Source organism: Heloderma suspectum, chromosome 4, assembly GCF_057233095.1.
Source record: "Heloderma suspectum isolate Gila_16-S chromosome 4, 16-S_ref, whole genome shotgun sequence".
In the NCBI taxonomy this organism is placed as follows: Eukaryota; Metazoa; Chordata; class Lepidosauria; order Squamata; family Helodermatidae; genus Heloderma; species Heloderma suspectum.
The window spans coordinates 161,313,710-161,337,862 of NC_139461.1; the positions used below are offsets into that span (position 1 = coordinate 161,313,710).

Sequence of the window (24,153 nt, forward strand, 5' to 3'; positions counted from 1 at the left end):
TCCTTTGATTTCTGTCTTTTCCTTTACCACTAATGTCTCAAATTCCATTAGATGGCATACTGTTTGTGCCATTATGATTAGATTATTAGAAAAATGGAGAATTTGATGTATTTGCATCCAACTGAATTTTACTTCCTGTAGTTGAGTTGTGATTTGTGTTCCTGTTTTAGGGGTTAATCCTGTGAATAGATCATAGAATCATAGAATAGTAGGATTGGAAGGGGCCTATAAGACCATCGAGTCTAACCTCCTGCTCAATGCAGGAATCCAAGTTAGAGTATCCCTAACAGATGGCTCTCCAGCCAGATCTGTTATCCTATATAAACCCTTCAAGTCCCATAACTGGAATTGTTGAAGCTTATCCTTGTTGTAAACCAAGGGATAATGAGAGTGCAGTCAGGCATGAGTTTATCTTTCCATTTATGCCATACTAGTAATGTACACTTAAGGAATGGATTTTCTATTTCTTTGAGAGTTTTTATTGATATACTGTTCTGTATATCAAGCCTTATATTTCTTCCATAGATTTCAGGTCCCTTTCTGTGTGAATCGATTTCCCCTCGTTTCGATTTATAATTTGTAGCAGCTGCCTAATTAGGTATCCTGATACCCCTGCTTTATTTTGTCAAAAGAATGAGTTATATGTAAGTATGGGTTTTTTATTTTTGTAAATAATTAATTTTGGCCATTTTTTCAGGTAACCATCTGAGATGTATTGGAAGGGTTTGGAATAGATAAGACAGTTTGGGCAAAACTGTCATTTTCATCACTGCTACCTTCCCTAACCACGATAAACTGAGTTTTGTCTATCCTCTTAATAAGCTCTCTATTTGTCTAAATAAGGGTCTGTACTTCAGTATAATGATCTTTTGCCATTTGCCTGGTAACTGGATTCTCAAGGATTTTATGAAGAATACATTGTGATATTATACAGTTTATTCAACTCCATTCTGTTATCATCTCCCATGTTCAGACTTAGAATCATAGAATAGTAGGGTTGGAAGGGGCCTATAAGACCATCAAGTCAACCCCCTGCTCAAATCCAGGTCAGAGCATACCTGACAGATGGCTGTCCAGCCTCATCTTGAATGCCTCCAGTGTGGGAGAGCCCACTACCTCCCTAGCTAATTGGTTCTATTCTCGTATTGCTCTAACAGTCAGGAAGTTTTTCCTGATGTTCAGCCGGAATCTGGCCTCCTGTAACTTGAGCCCATTATTCCGTGTCCTGCATTCTGGGATGATGGAGAAGAGATCCTGTCCTTCCTCTCTGTGACAACCTTTCAAGTACTTGAACTTAGAATTTTGTTTCTGTCTTCCAAGGTATTAGCTATCCTGCCCAATTTTGTGTCATCTGCAAATCTGAGAAGCATTCCCTGCACCACCTCCTCCAAGTCATTAATAAAAATGTTGAAGAGCACTGGGCCCAGGACCAAGCCCTGCGGTACCCCGCTCGCTACCTCTCCCCAGTTTGAGAAGATCCCATTGATAAGCACTCTTTGAGTCCGATCCTTTAGCCAACTGTGGATCCACCGGATTGTTGTTTCATCTAGCCCACTTTGAGCTAGTTTGCTTATCAGGATATCATGGGGCACTTTGTCGAAAGCTTGGCTGAAGTCGAGGTATATTATGTCCACCGCATTCCCACAGTCCACAAGGGAGGTTACCTAATCAAAAAATGAGATCAGATTCATCTGGCACGATTTGTTCTTGGAAAATCCATGTTGGCTTCGAGTCATCACTGCATTGTTTTCAAGGTGCTTACAGATGGAGTGCTTTATAATCTCCTCCAGAATTTTCCCAGGGATTGATGTCAGACTGACTGGTCTGTAGTTCCCAGGTTCCTCCTTTTTACTCTTTTTGAAGATAGGGACAACTTAAGCCCTCCTTCAGTCATCTGGCACTTCACCCGTCCTCCATGATTGCTCAAAGATAATAGACTGTGGTTCTGAGAGCTCTTCTGCCAGTTCCTTTATTACACTAGGATGCAGTTCATCTGGCCCTGGAGATTAGAACTCATTCAAAGTAAGTAGGTGTTCCTTGACCATATGCCTATCAATCTCAAGCTGCAATCCTACCCCTTCAGCCTGTTCTTCGCCTTTGCTAGGGGGGTCATAGACCCTCTTTTGGGAGAAGACTGAGCCAAAGTAGGAATTGAGCACTTCTGCCTTTTCTTTGTCATCTGTTATCATTTTGATGTCAGGGTGGAAACTGAGCCCAGAGAGCCCCAGAGCAGTTCTGATTCTGAGGAGGAACAGCAATACGTGGGAGTGGAGCCAGCTCATCCCTCACAGGCTCAGCACCTGGCAGAGATTCCTCCTGCTGGCATTCCAGAGATAGTTAGTGACCCGGGTAGTGAAGGAGTGCGGGAGGGGGGCTTCTTAGATGCTCGACGCAGACGCAAAGAGCAACGAGCAATGGAGGGTGTGGAAAGGAGGCGTAGCGCCCGTTTGGTGCGCAAGCAATGGCCGCCTCCCATGGACCCAAGGGAAAGAGGGAGGATCTCTCCCTAGCCCATAAGTTCTGGGTCTTCAAGTGACTCTTTTTCAAATGGGGATCAACTGCCTGCCTGAAGCTTAGGCCACGCTGCTGTCCCTTGCTTTACCCACTGGCGATTAGCATCTGAAAGAGTCATTAAGCTGTAATGGGATTAAAGCTTTGAAAAGAATTCCCTTTTGTCTGTGTTGGCTATTGGAATCTACTGAGAGAGGCCGCCAAGGCGTTCCTGACATTTGCCATCCTTATTGAATAGGTGAACCACCATTTCTTTCCTCTGTCTTTTACTGTGCCCATATCGGAAGAAAGCCTTTTTGTTGCTTTTAGCCTCCCTCGCTAACCTTAGCTCATTCTCAGCTTTAGCCTTCCCGACGCCATCCCTGCAATTCTGTGCTACCTGCCTGTACTCTTCCATGGTAGCTTGTCCTTCCTTCCACTTCCTGTATGTGTCCTTTTTTGCTTTCAAGTCATCTCTAAGCTCTAAGTCTTCCGCTTGTTTTTCTTTTTTTCCCTGCTGTTTTTTCTTTTCTTTGATTTTAATTTCAGATACATGGCTATCAAAGATAACTAAGACTATTATTTGGCACCCATCTCTGCTATGGTGAGATTAGGCATTCTTCACCCTAAAATGCATGCATCTGGGACAACTGACTCACCCAACACTTGACTACTAAGACCAGCCGTAATTTGTAGATCCTAATATATATATGTATATTCAATTATCAAAAACCCTGCTAGTTTAAGACCAGAAATCGTATGTTCACTCAAGCGCCACAAAGCCATAACCACGCTTTTCCTTGTTTTGGGGGGCCCAAGTCCAGAGGGGGAAGATGGAGTGCCTGGGACCAGCAAAGATGGCCCATGTTGTCCTGGCCCTGTATTGCCTCATGAAGCATCTCAGGCTTACTGTATTGCCAGAGGAATCATCCTATGAGTTGACCCATGCCAGTTTGTTGCGTGAGTAGCTAGAGACACGAGTTAAACAGTGAAGCTAGGTGCTTCATAAGGCAATACAGGGCCAGGAAAATGGGGGGCATCTTTGTTGACTAACGATGTGGGAGCATGGAAGGTAAGTTGTAAGCAAGCACAGCTTGTGACATTGAATAACTTCATCACTGATCATGGGGCATGTCAGTTCAGGCAACAGCCTTAGCTTCCAAATTCCTGGTTTTGTGGAACTTGAGCCAACATGAGACAGCCTTAACTCTGGTCTTAAACTGGAAAGTTTTTTGATCATTGACTTTCCTTGGTTTTCCAAAAGGAAAGTTACAATTTATTTATTAATTAAATTTCTTAATCGCCCATCTGGCTGGTCACCCGGCCACTCTGGGCAATGTGCAACAATACATTTAAAACAGTAAAATTACACATTAAAACATTGTCTAAAAATACCCTAACCCACCCCAAATGCTTGCCTGAACAACCAAGTTTTCAATGCGTGGCAGAAGCTCATTAAAGAGGGGGCATGGCGGAGTTCCCTAGGGAGGGAGTTCCACAGAGTGGGGGCCACCACAGAGAAGGCCCTCTCCCTCGTCCTCATCAGTCTAGCTGTCCTGGATGATGGGACTGAGAGAAGGCCATCCGCAGCTGATCTTGTTGAGCGGCCTGTCTGGTGTTGCTGGAGGCGCTCCTTGAGATATTCACAGTACTGGCTTTCCTACTCTCTCCCCTATGTATCTCAATCTGTTTTCTTGCAAGTTTACCTATATGATAAATGGGATTATAAATACTTATCTAATGGTAATCATTATTTCATTTCAAGAATCGGGTTTCTAAAACCTTGGGGAGAACTTCCACAAAGACAAGAGACGTGACCTCCACATGTAGTCACTGATGAGAAAAGCGAGGGGGTGGGACTAAAGAACTCATCCTTGCTTCCCTTCCTCATGTTTAAAGGTTATACACAATGAAAATGAATGAATAGGACTCAATTCTCACAACCATCTTAATGAATGTACATATGAATGTATGTGTAGCGTAGTGCGTGAATAACTTTTGAACCGCTACTCAGAATTTCACCAAACCAATAAAAGGCACACCTTCTCAGCAAGCCAGAATAACACAGATCAGCAGCTTTCACCAACATTTGAAAGAAATATAGGATATGCTGAGCTGCAGCTTGGAGTAAAAAGGACAAATGTGTCAATTTCCATCACATTCTAACTTGCTGTACCTATGGCACATTTTATCAGATCGGTTTGAAATTTTTCCAAAATTATAGACCTCATCAGGTAGATAATGGATGCCATGTTTCAAGTTATTAGCTCAACAGGTGTCATTTTTATATGCAGTAGAATTGTGAGGTTCATAATGGCGGAACCTTTCTTTTTGTGACTCACTTAACAAAAGGGGGGCTCCTACGCTCCATTAGTATGTAATGTGATGCATGAATACATACAGGGTTCTTGCCCTGCATGAAGTGGTTTCTCTGTCTTTGAAATTAGAGCCGTAACTGAAGGCAGTGTGGTCCTTGCTCTTCCCTGTACAGCATTGTTAGACAACAGGGAAAAGAAGACAGAGCCACAGCCCTGAAGCCATTCGTGTGTCATTATACAATGACATTATAACCATCTCTTCAGAACACTTTAAAAAAAATCACAGAACAAAATAGTAAACTTCAAGGAAACTCACCGATACAACTTCTGGCGGTCCTCCAATTCTTTACGTCTGTGATGCTTAAGGATCTGAGTCTTGTCATCTCCAATAAGCTTGGCTGTGGAAGATAATGGAAAGATCAGGACAATATTTAGTTTGAAATCAATATGTGAAATATTTTCTATAATTGCTGGACTTTAGGGGGGAATGTTGTCTTCTCTCTACTAACAAGCTAGAGGATGACTGAAGGTCAATATGAACTTCTAACTTCCTCACTTCTGCAGCAGGGATGGGGAGAATTTAATTCAATTCGCATTTTGATAACTTACCACATTCACACTTCCTGAATCAATATGCAAACCAGAAAACAAACCTTCAGTATGTGCAATTCTCAGAACAGTGCAATGTGTGCACAAAAATGCTTGTATTAATGGGGAAAACATGCTAAAAAAGCAACATAGCGCAGAAAACTGCTTGCAAAAAAAGTGTGTATTTGGCCAAATTGCACACAAAATTGCAAATATTAGGAGAAACACTCATGAAATGTCCATCTCAACTCTGCAGTTAAGGGCCACGTGCACCTTCCTCGCTTGCCTACACTTTCTGCATGTTTTCCTTCTCTTCTCATTGCTCCCAAAGACGTCTAATTCCACACTGCTTTCCCTTGGCCTGCTAGTATTGTAGGATCCTGCTTCCCCTATTCTCCTGCTCCATTCCTGCTTCTCTGATTTTTAAAAAGTTTGACTGCTGATTCTGTGTGTGTGTCCTTTCTCCCTTTCTGTGCATGCCCTTTGTCTGTATCATCTCTCTCTCCCCTGCCCCCTGTGTGTATGCCTGTGCATCTTCTGTCTTTTGTGTGTGTGCGTGTGTCTTCTCTTTCTCTTTCACACAATATGCCTGTATCTTCTTTCTGTGTCTCCTCTATCCATGCGTCTTCTGTGTCTGTGTGTGTGTGTCCTCTCTCTCTCTCTGTCTTCTCAGCGTGTTCTCCCTCTGTGCTGTGTTTAAGTATTCCTTGTGTGCATGCATTTGTTTGTTCTGGGTGTTCTCTTTGTGTGTGTGCATGTGTGCACGTGTGTTTATTTGTTCTGTTCTGCTTCTGTCTTGGTGAGGGCTTAGCATCTTTGGGTGGTTGAGGCCTGGTTTACAGGATTTCACTATAAGTGAGGTCTTTACCAAGGTTTTGGACAAGACAGATTTCCCAGGTAGACAGGAACAGGACTAGGACAGCACCACAAAAAGCTCTGAGTGGTTCTGGAAGCCAGACTACCTTGACTGTATGTTGCTCCAACAAGCAACAGATGGTGTCTTGAGTCTTAAGTAGAAGTTTGGCATCCTTTCAGCTGGTTAGCCCCACTTCCACACTGATTGTTTAACTGTTCACCCAAGCTGGGAGGTTGCACACTCTGTGTGAGCTCCTGGGTGGAGGGTTAAAAAAATGAGCCACACAAGGAACCTCAATTCCTGTTAAACTAACTCTGAGAGGCATTATCTTATCACAAGTGGTGGCCTGTATGGAGGAAGTTTATTTCCTGTTTCCAGGAATACAAACGGGGGGGGGGGGGGGATTGATTTTGCTGCATTCAGTGAGTGGATAGCAAAGTCCCAGGAAGAATTGTTGGAAGGACTGGTACTGAGTCAATAGAAGCACAGGAAGTTTTGGTATGGGAAATAGCATCCTTAAAAGGGCCAGTGGCACTATGGGCAGCAGACCAGGGACCTGTCAGGAGTGCCCTAGCTGCCTCTTGCAGTCCCCTCCAATAGTCAACTCAGGACACAGACGATGAGGATTCTTTCCGAGGCTTTATTCCTTTATGACTCTTTCAGATACTAATCACTAGCAACTAAGCAAGGAACTGCACTGGGGATAGATAGCAGAGTAGCCTAAGCCCCAGGTAAGGCAGTTGGTCCCTGTTTGAAGGAGAATCACGGGAAGACCCTGAACTTATGGGCTAGGGAGAGATCCTCCCTCTTTCCCTTGGGTCCTTGGGACGCGACCGTTGTTTGCGCGCCAAACGAGCGCTACACCTCATTTCTGCGCCCTCCATCTGTCGTCGCTCCCTGCATTTGCGCCGAGCGTCCAGCAAGCCCCCCTGCAGCTCTCTCACTGCCAGGGTCACTATCTACCCCAGGAATGCTGGCAGGAGGAATCTCTGCCAGCTGCTGTGCTTGTGAGAGATGAGCGAGCTCCTCTCCCACGGATTGCTGTTCCTCCTCAGAATCAGAACTGCTCTGGGGCTCTATTGGCTCAGTTTCCACTCTGACAGCACCCAATAAAACTTCCAGTGTGACAAAGTTGACCAAGGATGATGATACAAAAACTTATCTAATACCTCTGAGCATGTGGCAGAGTGGCCCAATGGCCTAGACAACAATGAAAATCTCTGCTAGATCTTCATTTAACAGGTCCCGCCCAAACAAGTCTCTTAATAATGCTGATGCCTTAAACTATGAGAAAATAAAAGCACCTATTTTGGATAAATATGAAATAACTGAGGAGACTTACAGACAGTAGTTTAGGAGCTATTTAAGAGCCAAAGGGGATCCCTATCCCTCTTGGCTTATATGGGAACTAGCAGGCTGGGAGGTGATTAATGCCTCTTTGCGAGAGAGGGTGGTCCTGAGCTGCCTGAAAGAGGTGGTGCTGAGACCACTCCTGAAGAAACCCTCCCTGGACCCAGACGATCTCAACAACTGAGTCCCAGTATTGGGAAAAGGGCGGGATATAAATAAATATAACAACAACAACAACTTTAGGCTGGTGGCAAATGTTCCTTTCCCAGGCATGGTCCTTGAGTGGGTGGTTGCCAACCAACTCCAGATGCTCTTGGATGAGACCAAATTATTTGGATCCATTTCAATTGGCGTTCAGACCAGGTTTTGGCATGGAAACAGCCTTGGTTGCCCTGTATGATGACCTATGTCAGGAGAGGGACAGGGTGTGTGTGACCCTGTTGATTCTCCTTCATCTCTTGGTAGCTTTCGATATCATCAACCATGGTACCCTTCTGGGGCAATTGTCTGAGTTGGCAGTGAGAGATACTGCATTGCAGTCCTTCCACTCCTACTTGGATGGTTGGCTCCAAAAGACAGTGCTGGGGGATATTACTCAGCCCTGTGGATTCTCCACTATGGGGTTTTGAAGGGGTCAATTCTGTCCCGCATGCTATGTAACATCTACAGGAAACAGTTGAGTGGGGTAATCAGGAGTTTTGGAGGGTGTTGTCATCAGTATGATGAATAACACACAGCTCTATTTCTCCTTTTAATTATCATCAGGTGAGGCTGTGGATGTGCTAGATCTGTGCCTGGCTGTGACAATGAACTGGTGAAAGCTAATAAACTGAAACTCAATCCAGACAAGACTGAGATGCTTTTTGTGGGTGGTTCTTCTGCCTGGATGGAGGGTGCTCAACCTGTTCTGGATGGGGTTGCACTCTGCCTGAAGGAGCAGGTTCATAGCTTGGGGGTTCTCCTGTTGTCCTCTTTGTCTCTGAAGGCTCAGTGGCACCAAGTAGCTTCTACCAGCTTCTGTTAGTGGCCTTGCTGCATCCCTATCTGGACAGGGAAACCTAGCCTCACTCATCTATACTCTGTAAATTTCCAGGCTAGATTCATGCAATGCGCTCTATGTGGGGCTGCCCTCAAAGATGGTTCAGAAAATGCTGCTTGAATAAAATGTGACAGCCAGATTGATAGCAAGGACCAAAAGAACATCCCACCAATTTTGGCCTTTTGCACTGGCTGCCTGTATGTTTCCAAGCTCAACTGAAGGTGCTGCTTTTGATCCTTACAAAGCTTGGGACTGAAATACCTGACTGAGCGCCTCTCCCGTTATTAACATACCAATATAATTGTCATCTGAGGCCCTCCTCCAGCTGCCTCCTCTGAAGGAGGTTCAGACGATGGCAACAAGGGAGAGGGCCTTTTCAGTGGTGCCCCCCCAATTACCGCGTAGCACCAACATTATTATCCTTTTGGCACCAGATTAAGACTTTCTTCTACACCCAGGCATTTGGCAGTACATGAGAAGGTTTTCACCAGTCTTTCGATTTCTATTATTCTGTTTTGCCTATTGCCTACAATTTAGCATCCGTTAAACGTTAAAAGAAACTGGCCAAACCAAATATATCCTCATCATTAAGACAACCCAAGTACCCCATCCTGACTTTTACAGATATTAGGTGGGATAAGAGGTGGAGGGCCTATCACTATGGAGATATTAGGTGGGATATTAGGTGGGGGGCCAATTCAGTAGCTTTATTTTGCCAGTTAATTAAGACTGCAGGGTGGACTGATTTAAATCACGATTTAAAGCAGCAAGAAAAAAAGGTTGATTTAAGTCAAGTTTCCCATTAAAACTTTTTCATATATTTTCTGAACAATGGTGCAAATCTGACCAGTAAACCATGTTAATTTACAACTTAATGACGCAATCCTGTGGGGATAGTTGGTTACCTCTGAAGTTGGAGTTGGCCAACTATCCAATGCAGGGTGGGTGAAGCATGGAGGGGATCCTCTTCTCTGCGCTCCAGCTGCCATGCATTTGTGGCTAGACAGACAATTTCGGCTGTCTAGCTGCAGCTCATTGGAGTGGGGCGGGGGGAGGCTGGATGGTACCCTGGCTCCGAGCTCTGTCCTATGGCCATCTAGATACTGTCTAGTGACCATAGGATTGTACCTTAAATAGAGTATTATTGACACTGTTTCATTCTTACAAGTGGTTATGGGATTGCAACCCAAGTATGGAAATATAGGCAGATGCATACTGGACAATCTTACCTTCTATTTTCTTTCCATTTCTTTGGGACTTTAAGTGTAGGTTTAGCATGTTTATGATGAGATTTAATTGTAACTGTTATTTTTAAAAAATGAGAGAAACACTTAGTATTTTATTTAAGACTTTAAAAAAAGCTATAAAATCCAATTTAAATTTTTAAAATCTGAGTTTGGTGTGTGTTTGCTTTTTTAAATCATCAGTTTTTTGTCCACCCTTTCACCCAGGTCTTTGGCCCTTTTTCTTCTGCTGCTGAATAGTCATTGGTATGTACTATTTTGCTTCTGTTTTGCTTCTGACTAATTTTTAGAGTTTTATAGCATTGGGTGCATGAACCCAAGGTGCACCTAGGCTTGATCCATAATGTTAAGCCATAGTTTATCATTACATCCAAGAGCAACCAATGTGAATCCAATATCCCATGGCTGGTTACCTTGGATTAAAGTTGACAACTGAAGCTAAAGCAGTTCTCAGTTTAGCTCCTTATGTAACAAACCCTGCAAAGCACTTACCTCGTCCATCTCGGAGTACCACCTCTTTTTCATCTGTAATCCACCTGTAACATGGAAACTCTAGGTAGTCACCAATTGGTGTTTTCACAGTGACATACTTAAGATACCAATCATCAGGAAACCAGTACTTCCGTTTCTCAATTTTTATAAGCTGGATCTCCCCCAGGTCTTCTGTCACTGTCACATCATAAGTATCAACCTGGAAGAAGAAAATATAGGCTGTGATCTACTGAAGATCACAAAGTGCAGCCACATCCAAATTACATTCTTTAATGCTCCCATATAATATGCTGTATAGTGCAACTACACTGGGTTGGGCCCATTTCAGGTTATGAGGGCCCCTTAACAACATGTATTTGGTAAGCCCCATCCTCCTTCCCTCTGCTCTGTCAAATGAACAGGCAGAAGCATGAGCAACCAGCATCTCCTCTCGCTAGTTCTTCCTCTGGGCAGTGCAACAGGTAGGATTGGCAGAAAGCATGCAGTAGGAGAGGCACAAGAGCAACTGGAATCAGCGCAGTGGGAGTGGGCAGGTGAACAATTAGAGACAGCAGTGGCTACTCCTTGCAACTGACACTTGTTTGCTCCCTTTTGCAGGAGAGCAAGTGGCAGCTGCCTTTTGCCACCTGCCCTAAGTCTGGTTATGAGGCGGCAGCAGCAGGGGTGTGTGCAGGGGGAGAATAAGATGCTTCTGCTGCTCTTTTCTCCTCTCATTTGCCTGCATTTACCTTCTGGCCCACACTGCAGTGGTGATTAGGCCGCACTGAGAGAGGGCAAAAAAGGGAAGGGGGAAAAACGGGCAGAGGCAACATCTCTCCCTCTCTGTGTGTGCAGTGGCAGAAGTTGAGCTCAGAATGGACATAAGACAGCAACTATTCCTGCCAGAAGCAGCTTTTCAGGGGGTTACACTGTCCCCAGCAGTGGCATTTTCTTACTCACAAGAGATTTGTAGGAGAGATCAGTGGAAAATTTGAGAAAATCAGGATGAAAAAAGTACAGGCTTGAGAGAAAACTGGAGGGGACTTAGCTTGAGAAGGTGTTATCTTTCAGTTATTTTGATTTCTGATATTTCAAAATACTGAAGATGTTGGCACCTGCTGGATTCATGGAAAATGCACAGGTCCTGCCCTCTGATTTACCTCTTACATGACCAGTGAGGTTCACTTCTGTTTTAACTCTTGGATCCAGCCCTCTGCCCTGTGGCAAGCTGGCTTGTGATTTCCTTTGCCCACTAGTGGGCTTCCCTCTGGGGGGTTCTCCACAACAACGGAAGGAGGCAGACAGAGAAGCCAATTGTGGCTTACCCAGATTTTTCAAGGAGCTGGCTCTGGGCTGCACAGGGCTCCACGAGCAAGTGTATCGCAGTCGCTTCACAGAACATACTTCCTGGTGGGGAGGGGGATTGCAGTGAACATCATCTGACTGGCAGGGGCGGCTCAACCAATAAGAGAGGATCCCGCCCAGGCTTCCCCCCCTTTCTCCTTTGATAAAATCCTGGGAGGTTTTTATCACTCTCTTTCTCTCTCTCTCTCTCTTCCCCGCCCCCCAATTATGAAAGGAACACGATGTTCTAGCTGCCCTGCTGTGATCAACTGAAGCTCAGAAGCTTTGACATTAAGGCTCTCTAAATGCATTATTTTGATTCATGGGAATCTTGGGAATGCAGGGGACAAGCCTCACTGACCACAATGGGTGTTACTCCCAAGTAGACACACATATGTTTGTTCTGGGAGAGAGAGGGAGGGGAAACAAAGGGATAGGAAAAGCCCCCTTTCTAACCCAATGCTGCGCAGGACCAGGATGATCCAAGGTGGAAGTAGTTACTTCCGAATGGCAATAAACCAAACAAGGGAGAATTGCAGCTTTGAGAAAGCGCTTTACAGCCTTTAGGGAACTGGTGCTTTAAAATGTGCTATTTCAATTGCGGGGGGAATCTCTGTACATTCTGATGTGCAGATTCAGGGGACAAGCCTCACTGACCACAGTGGGAGTTATTCTGAGTAGACAATAATGGGTTTGTGCAGGGACAGGAAACACCCCTTGACTGGGGTCATGATGAAAGGCACAGCCCTGGGCATAGTGGAGCTCAATGCAGGGGTTGGGGCCCACAGCAACTATACCAGGGAGAACCTGACTTGAGGAAAAGAACTGACTTTAAGCAATCTCAGGAAATCCGGTTTTTCCCTGATAAGCTCCGGGGTGGCTGCTGGATGGCATGACATCATGTATCCTTAAGGTCCTCCAGACACAGCCAGCTCAGAGTAAATTGCTCATGGAGACCCCCCTCTGTCCTCTACCAAGGGGAGTCCATTTAAGAGGCACCCTTTGTGCCAGGGGTGGGGAACGTGTGGCCCTCAGATGTTTTTGGACTGCAACTCCCTCCAGCCCTAGCATAGCTAATGGCAAGGGATGATGGGAATTGTAGTCCAACATCATCTGGAGGCCCATATGTCCCCCATCCATGCTTTTTGCTCTTGGCTTTCTTCTTGAATATCCAACCCTTTCAGGGGCTACTTTCAGTTCAGCCCAGCTGCCAAAGGCGGCTTTCTTCCCTTTTTGTAGCGAAGCGTCTGCAATACTGTAGTGCAAAGGTGGGGAATGTGTGGCCCTCCAGATGCTGTTGGACTGCAACTCCAATCAGCCCCAGCATAACCAATAGTAATAATGGGAGTTGCAGTCCAAAAACATCTGGAGGGCCACACATTCCCCATATCTAGGCTAGTGATTTGAAAGTTACGGTGGTAGGGCTGACATCTGCCTCTGAATAAAATCTGCTGGAGGGATCCTAGATCCCTGTGAACAGAGAGAGAGATTATAACTACAGGTGTCTTTCTTGCAAACCTGGAGAACATCCTTACAGCACTTTAAAACAAACTGCAATCACAGATTCACAGTTGCACATAAATTATCTCTTCCATGTACATGTGCCATAACATACTCTGAGACAGCTGAGGAGGGGATCTGTGTGAATAGGCCAGATGCATTCAGACCTTCTCAAATGTCCCCTTTTTTGAAGCTGACTCTATCAGATAAAGACTGATGTGAATGATTATTCCTATAACAAACTACTAAAGGCACAGGAAGCTGACAGGAGAATGGTGGCTGATCTACAACTGAGAAGACTTACCTTCGCTTTTTGTATAAGAAATGATTATGTGAATCTGAAGAAAACAGTAAAATCAGCAATAATTAGTAACTGGTCCTATTAAAACTCTCTTCCCCTTGACTATAGTTATTTTAAGATCATCTATAACTATATTTTTTTCCACTGGCCATTAATATCTATTTTACTCTCACTAATCACACTTTGGTTTTCCAACAACAGATTTCCCTCTTGTCTTTCAACAAATTAAGTGCTCAGCAGCTGATATTTCTTGTAAAAAACAAACAAACCATGTATCTACTGGATGTTAAAGAAATATGAATAAGGTAATGTGCACTGATGGTATTACATATTTTAAAAAATGAAATAAAACAACCTTCAGTGGCTGCCAGAAGGCCAGGAGAGGAAGAAAGCTCCAGGAGGGAGTATCAGAATGTCCAGACCACCATGAAAAGGGCCCTGAGACATCCTCTGCTGTTCCCCAAACTGTGAGGAGATCCAAAGAAAGGCTTTGAAGACTTGAAAGAACTGGCAGATTCATATGTGAAGATGTGGCTCTTCTGTTAGTATTTGTGTGGCTAGATATCCTAGGAAGTCCTTTGCCCAATGTCTGGACACACTTTAGTCGTTTGTTAAATGCCTTAAAACAAAATGTTAAGAATATGTATTTTTAAAAACTAATAAAAAATTAAAAATACTCTTCTACTTGCTCTCTTGCATTAGCAGCATTCACACATGTATTAAAACAGGTTCATATGAATGGCCTAATAGCACTTTTAGTGGCAAGTGTGAAAACAACTTTGGGCACTGTATCCACAAAGCATTCATGTGCAACAGCTCAAATATAGAGATTCTTCCTCATGTTTGTACGGACCTTTAATTTATCTGCAATGGTATATAGAAGATCGCCTGATACATCATGTGCCACTGCTACACATGAATGTCTCATTTTGTGGATATAGCACATGGAACTAAAGTGGTCTGCATGTGACAGCCATAATATATGCACCAGCCTCTTTTGTTTTCTGCAGAATAAGCTACAGCTATCAGAGAGCTTCAGCTATTGGGCAGTACAGAAATAAATAAGTAAATAAAATCATGTGATCACTTGTTTGTATGAAGCTGTTTTTACTGATTGTTCTTTTTTTAAATCAAGTCCTGGTCCACTTCCTTTTGTAAGGAGATGAAGCAAGTGATAAAAAATAATCATGTGACAAAAGACTGTGATAAAGATTTCATGAAAGCAAGCAATCACATCATGATAGCTGCAGTCTACCACCAAGAAAACCACATCTGATACCATCAAACAGCCAAGTTCGCCACGTTAGAAAATAATTATACTAACTATGAAATACTACTGATCCAGGATTAATCTGGGTGGCCAAAATGTTACTTGAAAGTTGTCATTCTCTGTGAGAACATCAGAAGACATGAAGTGTAGAACAGCCCTAATCCAGTAATGTACAGCTTTATTTGCTGCAAGGCTCTTACCATGATCTAAAGACTCCGTCATCCTGCGATCCCAGCTGTTTATATATATGTAAAGCAGGCATAGATTAATTATTGAGCTAAGAATGGTACATCCTAGGATCCCAACAACACTGGGTGGAAAGTACATGAGGTCAGCCAGTGCTGGGCTCCTTTAAAAAAATCCTATAATGTAAAAGATGAATATTTGTTCTTCAGCATACAGCAGAAGTAGTGCCAGGGTGGTTATTATTATATACATCACTGTTCTGTCTCACTTCGGTGTGGTTTGTTGTGTGTGAATTTGATTTTACACACACAGCTACACTGCTGGAAGTGACCTAGTGTGCACGAGCACTCACTTCTATGAATAAGGTATGTGATACATATTTACAAATACATTATGAAACCAGTTCATGGTGGTGGCAAATCACAGTGTGACCTATGGGGCGGGGGGAGACAGGCCCCGCAGAGGCAGAGCTGCTGCTGGCACTGCCCTTGCCCAACTGAGTCAAAAGTCAAACATCCAGCACTTATGGGCAAGAGCAGTTTGGAGCAGACACCGCAGCTTCACCCTGGTCCCAAGGCGGCTGAGAGGAAGTCAGCACACTCCCACTGTAAAGGGGGCTGTTCTTGTAAAGGAGGTGAGAAGGCTAAATCTTGGCCAGTGGCAGCTCTGCTGGTAGAAGAGTGAAGACACTAACATGCCTGAAGAGATCTCTAATGTGGTGGACATGTCTGCACAGGAGAGGGATTGATTTCACAGCCGTACCAGCTCTTTCAGATGAGGAGGCAGTGGCAGCGCTTCTGTGTGGAGCACTGGGGAGGAGCAGGCAGAAGAACCAATGCCAGCAGTGCCCACTCTGATTCCCCCTATTTCTGTGGTGGTAGAGGAGACCCAGAAGAAGCAAAGCATGATATGGAATCACTTCGAGCAGGCAGCAGATCCCAGCCATGCTTCCTGTCTGCACTGCAGAACAGTTCTGAGCAAGGGAGGAACCCTGGAAACTATGCCACCACTTGCGGAGGCAGCACCAGCCTGCCCTATTAGAGGCGGATATGTCAGGTGGCAAGGACAAGTCTGGTGTAGCAGGGCAGACAGAGCGCAAGGGGACCCCGTCGGCCTCCCCCACCCCAAGAAGCAGAAGCCTCAGCAGGTCACTATGGGGATCATGGGGTAGTTGGGGCCACAAGTTGGCGGTTTTCAACATCACCACAGATCACCAATCACACTGGCGAGATGTTGGTACTGGATTACCAGCCATTCAGTATGGTGGAGTTTGCTGGGTTCTGGTGCCTGATGGAGACTGGGGTCGTATATTACATGCCATCATCCCACACCTCCTTCAGCAAAACAGTGATGCCCTTCCTGTACAGAGCAGCTAGAGAGAAAGAGTTGGCTCAGGTGTAGAGGGCAGAGGCACAGATGGTTCACCTCTGGTATCAGAGGAGCCAAGGTGGAGTGCATGCCTACCCGCCCCTCAGAACACAGTTCGCTCACTCCACTGGCTCATACAGAGGAAACAGAGCTTTCACACCAGAGGTGTATGGAGGAATCCGGCAACCGAGAGAAGGCATAATGGCATGGGGGGCTGTTGTGCTGGGGAAGGGTGTACATGTTAGCCACCAAGCTCAAGGCAAAACCAGGTTGTTTTCAAGTTCTCCGAACTGGGGCCTGAACCAAATCTTGTGAACAGTTCACACCACTATTAGGCAGATCTTTCATCTGAACCAGCAGGGCTCCTCTTATTGAGAGGCAGGAGAAAATGGCATGACTGCTAGAGAGGGAGGGCAGTGTGTGGCAACACAGTTTGTGTGGCCCTTGCAAAATATGGTTTAGGAGTCATGCAGGCCTTCAGAATAAGAATAAGATGATCCCTATTGTTTCCTTCAATTCCAACTCCCCATTTTCACATTAAAAACAGTTGAGATGCACTTCTGAAGTAGGATGTGTTACTGATGTGTTACATCATGTGTTAGGATGTACCACTAGGGTGGTAGACTCTCCCTTATTAAAAGGTTTTTAAGCAGAGGCTGGATGGTCACTCTATCAGGAATGCTGTAGTAGTAACTTTCCTGTATCAGCAGGGGGTTAGACTATATGACCTTTGAGGACTCTTTCAGCTCTATAATTCCACCGGTCCCAGGGAGGCTGTGGAAGTCCTGAACAGGTGTCTGGAGACAATTTTAGGATGGATGAAAGTGAATAAGATATAATTTAATCCAAATAAAACAGAGATATAGTGGGTTAGGAATTATGCTGATCTGAACAGAAGAGTGAAACTAGTGCTGGATGGGGTTACAAAACCCCTGAAAGACCAAGTTCACAGTTTGGGGTTCTCCTGGACTCAATGCTAGGCAGGTTTGCACGTCATGCTAAGCCATCCTGCGAATAAGCCATGGTGGGTTGTCTGTTTGCAGAACCACCCATGGTATGCCTGACAGACAACTGGGCTTGCCGTGGCTTGTTCTCCCCCTCAGTCCTCCAGCTGGCTCCAGCACTACCCCAGGCGCCTTTGTGGCAGAACCCATCTTGTCTCCTCATGCTGGCGCCCCTCTCCCTCCCAAATGCTACCCCCTTTCATTCCCTGGTTTGAAAAAAAAATGGCGCTTCAAAAATGCGCAAATGGTATCATTTTGAGGGGGTTGGTCTTTCACAGTTACACTGACCAATATGTATAACCTTGCCTGGTCAATTTCCTTGTACATTTCAGCTGTCAAAGACAGCAGCAAAGTGGAGTAGGTAACATACAAGGAAAGTGACAAGACAAGGCTGCATGTAGGCTAATTTGTGCACAATTGAGAAGGTCCCGAGGGAGAAATAATAGTAAAAGAAAGGAGGGACCCAGTAGTGCACTTCAGAAGCACCCAAATGGAGTAAGTGCACCAAAAGGGGGGACCATATCGTCCCCTTGGCAATGTAAGTGTCTCGCTTTTAAGTGTTGAACTAACACTTCTCAGTGTCCCCACCTTTTCGGCACTTCCCCAACTCTCCAGCTACTCCAGAAAGGGGAGATATTAACTCCCCGCTCCCCTTTTCACTGCTCCTTTTTGGAGCACTTACTGCTATGGTTACTCCACTTCAGTGGATGTGTATAAATCTCCCAAACAGTAAATGCAGGGGAAACTTGTGCATCTGCAGTAACAGAGCAGTAACTTCAGGTGTGCAAATCTCCCCTCCATTTACTTCCCAGCCTTTAAATATCCTCAAATATTCCTGACAGTTTAAAAAAACACACCATTAGAGGGTGGCTGAATGGGATGGAGCAAATGGGGCACCTGCACCAGCAATATTTACACCCGCCTCTTCCCCTGGAGCCCTATTCACTCCGTCCCAAGCAGCTCCCTTCTTAGGATTTTTTGAAAAACTATCAGGGCAGTTTGCACACATCCACTAAAGCGCAGTACCTGCTCCAAAAAGGAGCCGTGAAAAGGAGAGGGGGAGTTAATATCTCCCTTTCAGGAGTAGCTGGAGACTCAGGGAAGTGCTGAAAAGGGGGGGGACACACTGAAAAGTGTCAGTTCAACACTTAAAAGCAAGAGGATCACATTGCCAAGGGAGAGGTGTTGTGCACCCTTTTGGTGCACTTACTCCATTTGTCCCTTTCCCCCATTTTTGGTGCTTCTGAAGTGCACGACTGGGTCCCTCCTTTCTCTTACTATTATTTCTCCCCCAGGAACCTTCACAACGGTGTGCAAATTAGCCTACATGCAGCCTCATCTTGTCAATGTTCTTGTATGTTACCTACTTCACTTCAGTGCTCCCTTTGACAACTGAAACATATAAGGAAATTGACTAGGCAAGACTACACATTTTGGACAACTGAATCTGCACTGTTGCGAAAGACTGACAAAACTACTACTAGTAATTAAAAATTACGACCCCATTTGTGCATTTATGAGGCAACAACAACAAAAAAGGTGGCAAATGAGCAACGGTCCTTCCAAAGTGCCGTTTCAGCATTGGTGGAAGGGCTGTCACTGGCGAAGGAGGGGGTGGCACTGGTGAGGTTGCTTTTGCCAAGCAGCTCTGTAGTTTATCCTAGCAACCCACAATAAAATCGCTCTCCCTGGTTTGGATGACACAATAACTAACTATGGGTATGAACAACCCTACAGCAACCCATGGGTTCTCAGGGTGGCTTGTTTGCAAAAATTAAACCTTGCAGAGAATGCACTGGGTTCAGACAGCATGACAACCTACACTCAAGTGTTGCGTATGGGTTGAGTGTGGGTTGTCATTCAACCATGGGGTTTTGTTGAAACGTGAGTTACTGTGTTGTCTGAGCCCAGCCATGCTAACACACTATGGTTTCTTAACCACAAACAACCCATGAAGAGAACCCATGGTTTGTTGTTGGGTTGTAAACTGTGGGTTGTTCATGGTTAACAAACCATGGTTTGCTATCACAGCTGGATTCAGACAACACAATAACCCATGTTTCAACAACAACTCACAGTTGAACATCAACCCACACTCAACCCTTGACTATCATGATGTGTGAACCCAGTCACTGTCTATGGAGATGCAGGTGGAGTTAGTAGTTAGGAGTGCTTTTTATCAGCTTGCATTGATTCACCAACTACAAACCTATCTAGAGGAAGTAGACCTTGCCTCAGTTACACATGCCCTACTGTAATCAACTGTACAGGGGGAATGCCTTTAAAGATGATTTGGAAAGCTTAGGTAGTTCAGAATGAAGCTGCCAAGTGGCTGGACCATATGACACCTATAATGTGCCAGTTACATTGCTTACCTATTCATGTCTGAGCTCAATTTAAAGCACCGGTAATAACCTTTAAAGCCCTAAACAGTTTGGGACCAGGTTGTTTACAGGGCTGCCTTTACCCATATGAGCCTGCCTGATCCTTGAGATTGGCCTCAGAAGACCCGATCAGGGGCCCACCACGGAGATCTATTAGATCAGTGGACAGAAAAGAGAAGGCCTTTTGATAGTTGTCCCAAGTTTGTGGAATTCTCTCCCTAGGAAGATACGTATGTCCCCTTTTCTACTGGTTATTAAATGGATCCTGAGGACTTTTTAATTTCAAGCGGCTTTTTAATGGGTGGTGCTCTGCTAAAAATAACAAGAGTCTTGTGGCACCTTAAAGACTAACAAATGTATGATGACATGAGTTTTCCTGGAGTATGGTCCACTTCATCAGGTGTATTCATCAGAAGTATTGTTTTAACGGCTGATGTTTTAACATCATATTCTAATGTTTTACTTTTATATTGTGGTTTTACTGATATTATGGTTTTAACGTAAGCTGCCTTGCAAGGGTTTTACACTGAAAGGCAGCATATACATTTCTGAAATAAAAATAGTTAAATAGATCATACTAGAAGTCTTCCTAAAAAGCAAAATAGGAACATTTCTTTACCAGAGAGAGGTACTAGAAATAGTTATTATGCTTGATAAATAATTGGATAATTGAAGTGGTCATGAACTGTTTAAGAAGCCTGGATCATTTCCCATGAAGAACATTTGGCTAACACTTCCAGTCAGTCTGCATTGTAATTCTTCTCCATCTTTTGCCAAAATCTTTTTCTCATTTAGAAAATATTATATGCCTTGGTTCATGTATAGCATTTCGTAAGCATAAGAAATTTAATTTCTGCTAGTAGTGCTTGTTGTTGTTCAGTCGTTCAGTCGTGTCCGACTCTTCGTGACCCCATGGACCATAGCATGCCAGGCCTTCCTGTCCTGCGCTCTCTCCCAGAGCGTGCTCAAGTCCATATTCATTGCATCGGTGATGCTATCTAGCCATCTCATCTTCTGCCGTCCCCTTCTCCTTTTGCCTTCAATCTTTCCCAGCATCAGGGTCTTTTCCAGGGAGTCTTCTCTTCGCATTAGGTGGCCAAAATATTTGAGCTTCAGCTTCAGTATCTGTCCTTCCAATGAGCACTCAGGGTTGATTTCCTTTAGGATTGACTGATTTGACCTCCTTGCAGTCCAGGGGACTCTCAAGAGTCTTCTCCGGCACCACAGTTCAAAAGCATCAATTCTTCGGCGCTCAGCCTTCCTTATAGTCCAGCTCTCACAGCCATACATTACTACTGGGAAAACCATAGCTTTGATTAGACGGACCTTTGTCGGCAAGGTGATGTCTCTGCTTCTTACTATGCTGTCTAGGTTTGCCATAGCTTTCCTCCCAAGGAGCAAGCGTCTTTTACTTTCATGGTCAGACAGTCACCATCTGCGGTGATCTTGGAACCCAAGGAAATAAAATCTGTCACTGCTTCCATTTCTTCCCCTTCTATATGCCAAGAAGTGATGGGGCCAGATGCCATGATCTTAGTTTTTTTAATGTTGAGTTTCAACCCAGCTTTTGCACTCTCCTCTTTCACCCTTAACAAGAGGCTGTTTCGATCCTCTTCGCTTTCTGTCATTAGGGTGGTATCATCTGTGTATCTGAGTTTGTTGATAATTCTCCCGGCAATCTTAATTCCGACCTGTGATTCATCCAACCCGGTGTTTTTCATGATATACTCTGCATATAAGTTAAATAAGCAGGGCGACAATATGCAGCCTTGTCATACTCCTTTCCCGATTTTGAACCACTCGGTTGTTCCATGTCTGGTTCTTACTGTTGCTTCTTGACCCTCATACAGGTTTCTCAGGAGACAGGTATGGTGGTCTGGTACTCCCATCTCTTTAAGAATTTGCCACAGTTTGTTGTGATCCACACAATCAAAGGCTTTAGCATAGTCAATGAAGCAGAAATAGACGTTTTTCTGGAATTCGCTTGCTTTCTCCATGATCCAGCGAATGTTGGCGATTTGATCTCTAGTTCCTCTGCCTCTTCGAAACCCCGCTTGTACTTCCAGTAGTTCTCGGTTCGCATACTGTTGAAGCCTAGCTTGTAGGATTTTGAGCATCACCTTGCTGGCATGTGAAATGAGCGCAATTGTGTAGTAGTTTGAACACTCTTTGGCATTGCCCTTCTTTGGAATTGGAATGTAAACTGACCTTTTCCAGTCTTGTGGCCATTGCTGAGTGTTCCGAATTTGTTGGCATATTGAGTGCTGCACTTTAACAGCATCATCTTTTAGGATTTTAAATAGCTCAGCTGGAATACTATCATCTCCGCTAGCTTTGTTGTTAGTAATGCTTCCTAAGGCCCACTTGACTTCACTCTCGAGGATGTCCAGCTCAAGTGCAGTGACCACACTATCATGGCTATCAGGGACATTCAGATCTTTCCTGTATAGTTCTTCTGTGTATTCTTTCCACCTCTTCTTAATCTCATCTGCTTCTGTTAGGTCCCTGCCTTCTTTGTCCTTTATCATGCCCGTCTTTGCACAAAACGTTCCCTTGAGATCTCCGATTTTCCTGAAGAGAACTCTAGTCGTTCCCATTCTGTTGTTTTCCTCGATTTCTTTGCATTGTTCATTTAAGAAGGCCTTCTTTTCTCTCCTTGCTATTCTCTGGAACTCTGCATTCAGTTGGATATATCTTCCCCTTTCTCCCTTGCTTTTCGCTTCCCTTCTTTCCTCAGCTACTTGTCAAGCCTCATCAGACAGCCACTTGGCTTTCTTGCATTTCTTTTTCTTTGGGACGGATTGAGTTGCTGCCTCCTGAACAATGTTACGGACCTCCGTCCATAGTTCCTCAGGCACTCTGTCTATCAGGTCTAATCCCTGAAATCTATTCCTCACCTCCACTGTATATTCATAAGGGATATGATTGAGGTCATACCTGAATGGTTTAGTGCTTTTCCCTACGTTCTTCAATTTAAGCCAAAATTTTGTAATAAGAAGCTCATGATCTGAGCCACAGTCAGCTCCAGGTCTTGGTTTTACTGACTGTATGGAGCTTCTCCATCTTTGGCTGCAAAGGACATAATCCATCTCATTTCGATATTGACCATCTGGTGATGTCCATGTGTAGAGTCGCCTTTTGTGCTGTTGGAAAAGAGTGTTTGCTATGATCAGTGTGTTCTCTTGGCAAAATTCTATTAGCCTTTGTCCTGCTTCATTTTGTACACCAAGGCCATGCTTGCCTGTTATCCTGGTTATTTCTTGACTTCCTACTTTAGCATTCCAATCCCCTATGATGAAGAGGACATCTTTTTTTGGTGTTAGTTCTAGAAGGTGTTGTAGGTCTTCATAGAACCAATCAACCTCAGCTTCTTCGGCATCAGTGGTTGGGGCATAGACTTGAATTACTGTGATGTTGAATGGTTTGCCTTGGATTCGTACTGAGATCATTCTATCGTTTTTGAGATTGTACCCCAGGACTGCTTTTCCCACCCTTTTGTTGACTATGAGTGCTACTCCATTTCTTCTAGGGGATTCTTGCCCACAGTAGTAGATATGATGGTCACCTGAATGAAATTCGCCCATGCTTGTCCATTTTAGTTCGCTGATTCCCAAGATGTCGATGTTCAATCTTGCCATCTCATGTTTGACCACCTCCAGCTTACCTTGATTCATTGATCTGACATTCCAGGTTCCCAAACAATATTGTTCTTTACAGCATCGGATTTTTTTTTCACCACCAGACACATCCACAGCTGAGTGTCCTTTCGGCTTTGGCCCAGCCGCTTCACTCTTTCTGGCGCTACTTGGAAATACCCTCTGCTCTTCCCCAGTAGTATATTGGACACCTTCCGACCTGAGGGGCTCATCTTCCAGCGTCATCTCTTTTAGCCTTGTGATACGTTCCATGGGGTTTTCTTGGCAAGAATACTGGAGGGGGTTGCCATTTCCTTCTCCACTGGACCACATTTTGTCAGAACTGTCTGCCATGACCTATCCGTCTTGGGTGGCCCTGCACGGCATAGCTTATGGCTTCACTGAGTTACGCAAGCCCCTTCGCCATAACCAGGCAGTGATCCATGAAGGTGGTTAATAGTGCTACAATGTCTCAAATAGAAATATACCTTGCTGGACACAAAATGAACCTATATTAAGAAATAATTAGTTAAGAATAAGCCAGTTAAGAAGGCATTGTGCAGCAACTCTGTCCTTTTTCTATGGTAAGGAAAAAAGCAGAAGTAGCGGTAGGGAAACATAGGAAGGCTCTGAGCAGAAGATGATGCCATCTGGACACCCCACCCCCCACCCACCCTCTGTAAAGTTCCATAAATGAGGCAAGGTGATAAAAGCCTCACCTGGAAACATTCTAAAACTAAGTTTAATCCGAAAAAGGCAAAACATTCTCAATTGAACTGCGAAGTCCTGCTTTTCAAAACATTTA

The 24,153-nt window shown here is 44.4% G+C and overlaps 1 protein-coding gene across 3 annotated transcripts in view; it reads right to left on the bottom strand.

Annotated features, from left to right (window-relative positions):
- The window catches only part of ALOX5 (arachidonate 5-lipoxygenase), a 108,490-nt gene that overhangs the window by 75,902 nt on the left and 8,435 nt on the right, over window positions 1-24,153 (bottom strand). For 2 of the 3 annotated variants that reach the window (XM_084854842.1, XM_084854841.1), the window contains 2 exons: window positions 10,378-10,576; window positions 5,125-5,206 (listed from right to left, as the gene is read on the bottom strand). In XM_084854842.1, coding sequence (XP_084710968.1) covers window positions 5,125-5,206; window positions 10,378-10,576 — 281 coding nt within the window. Of the gene's footprint in view, window positions 1-5,124; window positions 5,207-10,377; window positions 10,577-13,856; window positions 14,217-24,153 lie in introns of those variants that run through there. The other variant, XM_084854840.1, reaches the window with a different exon arrangement.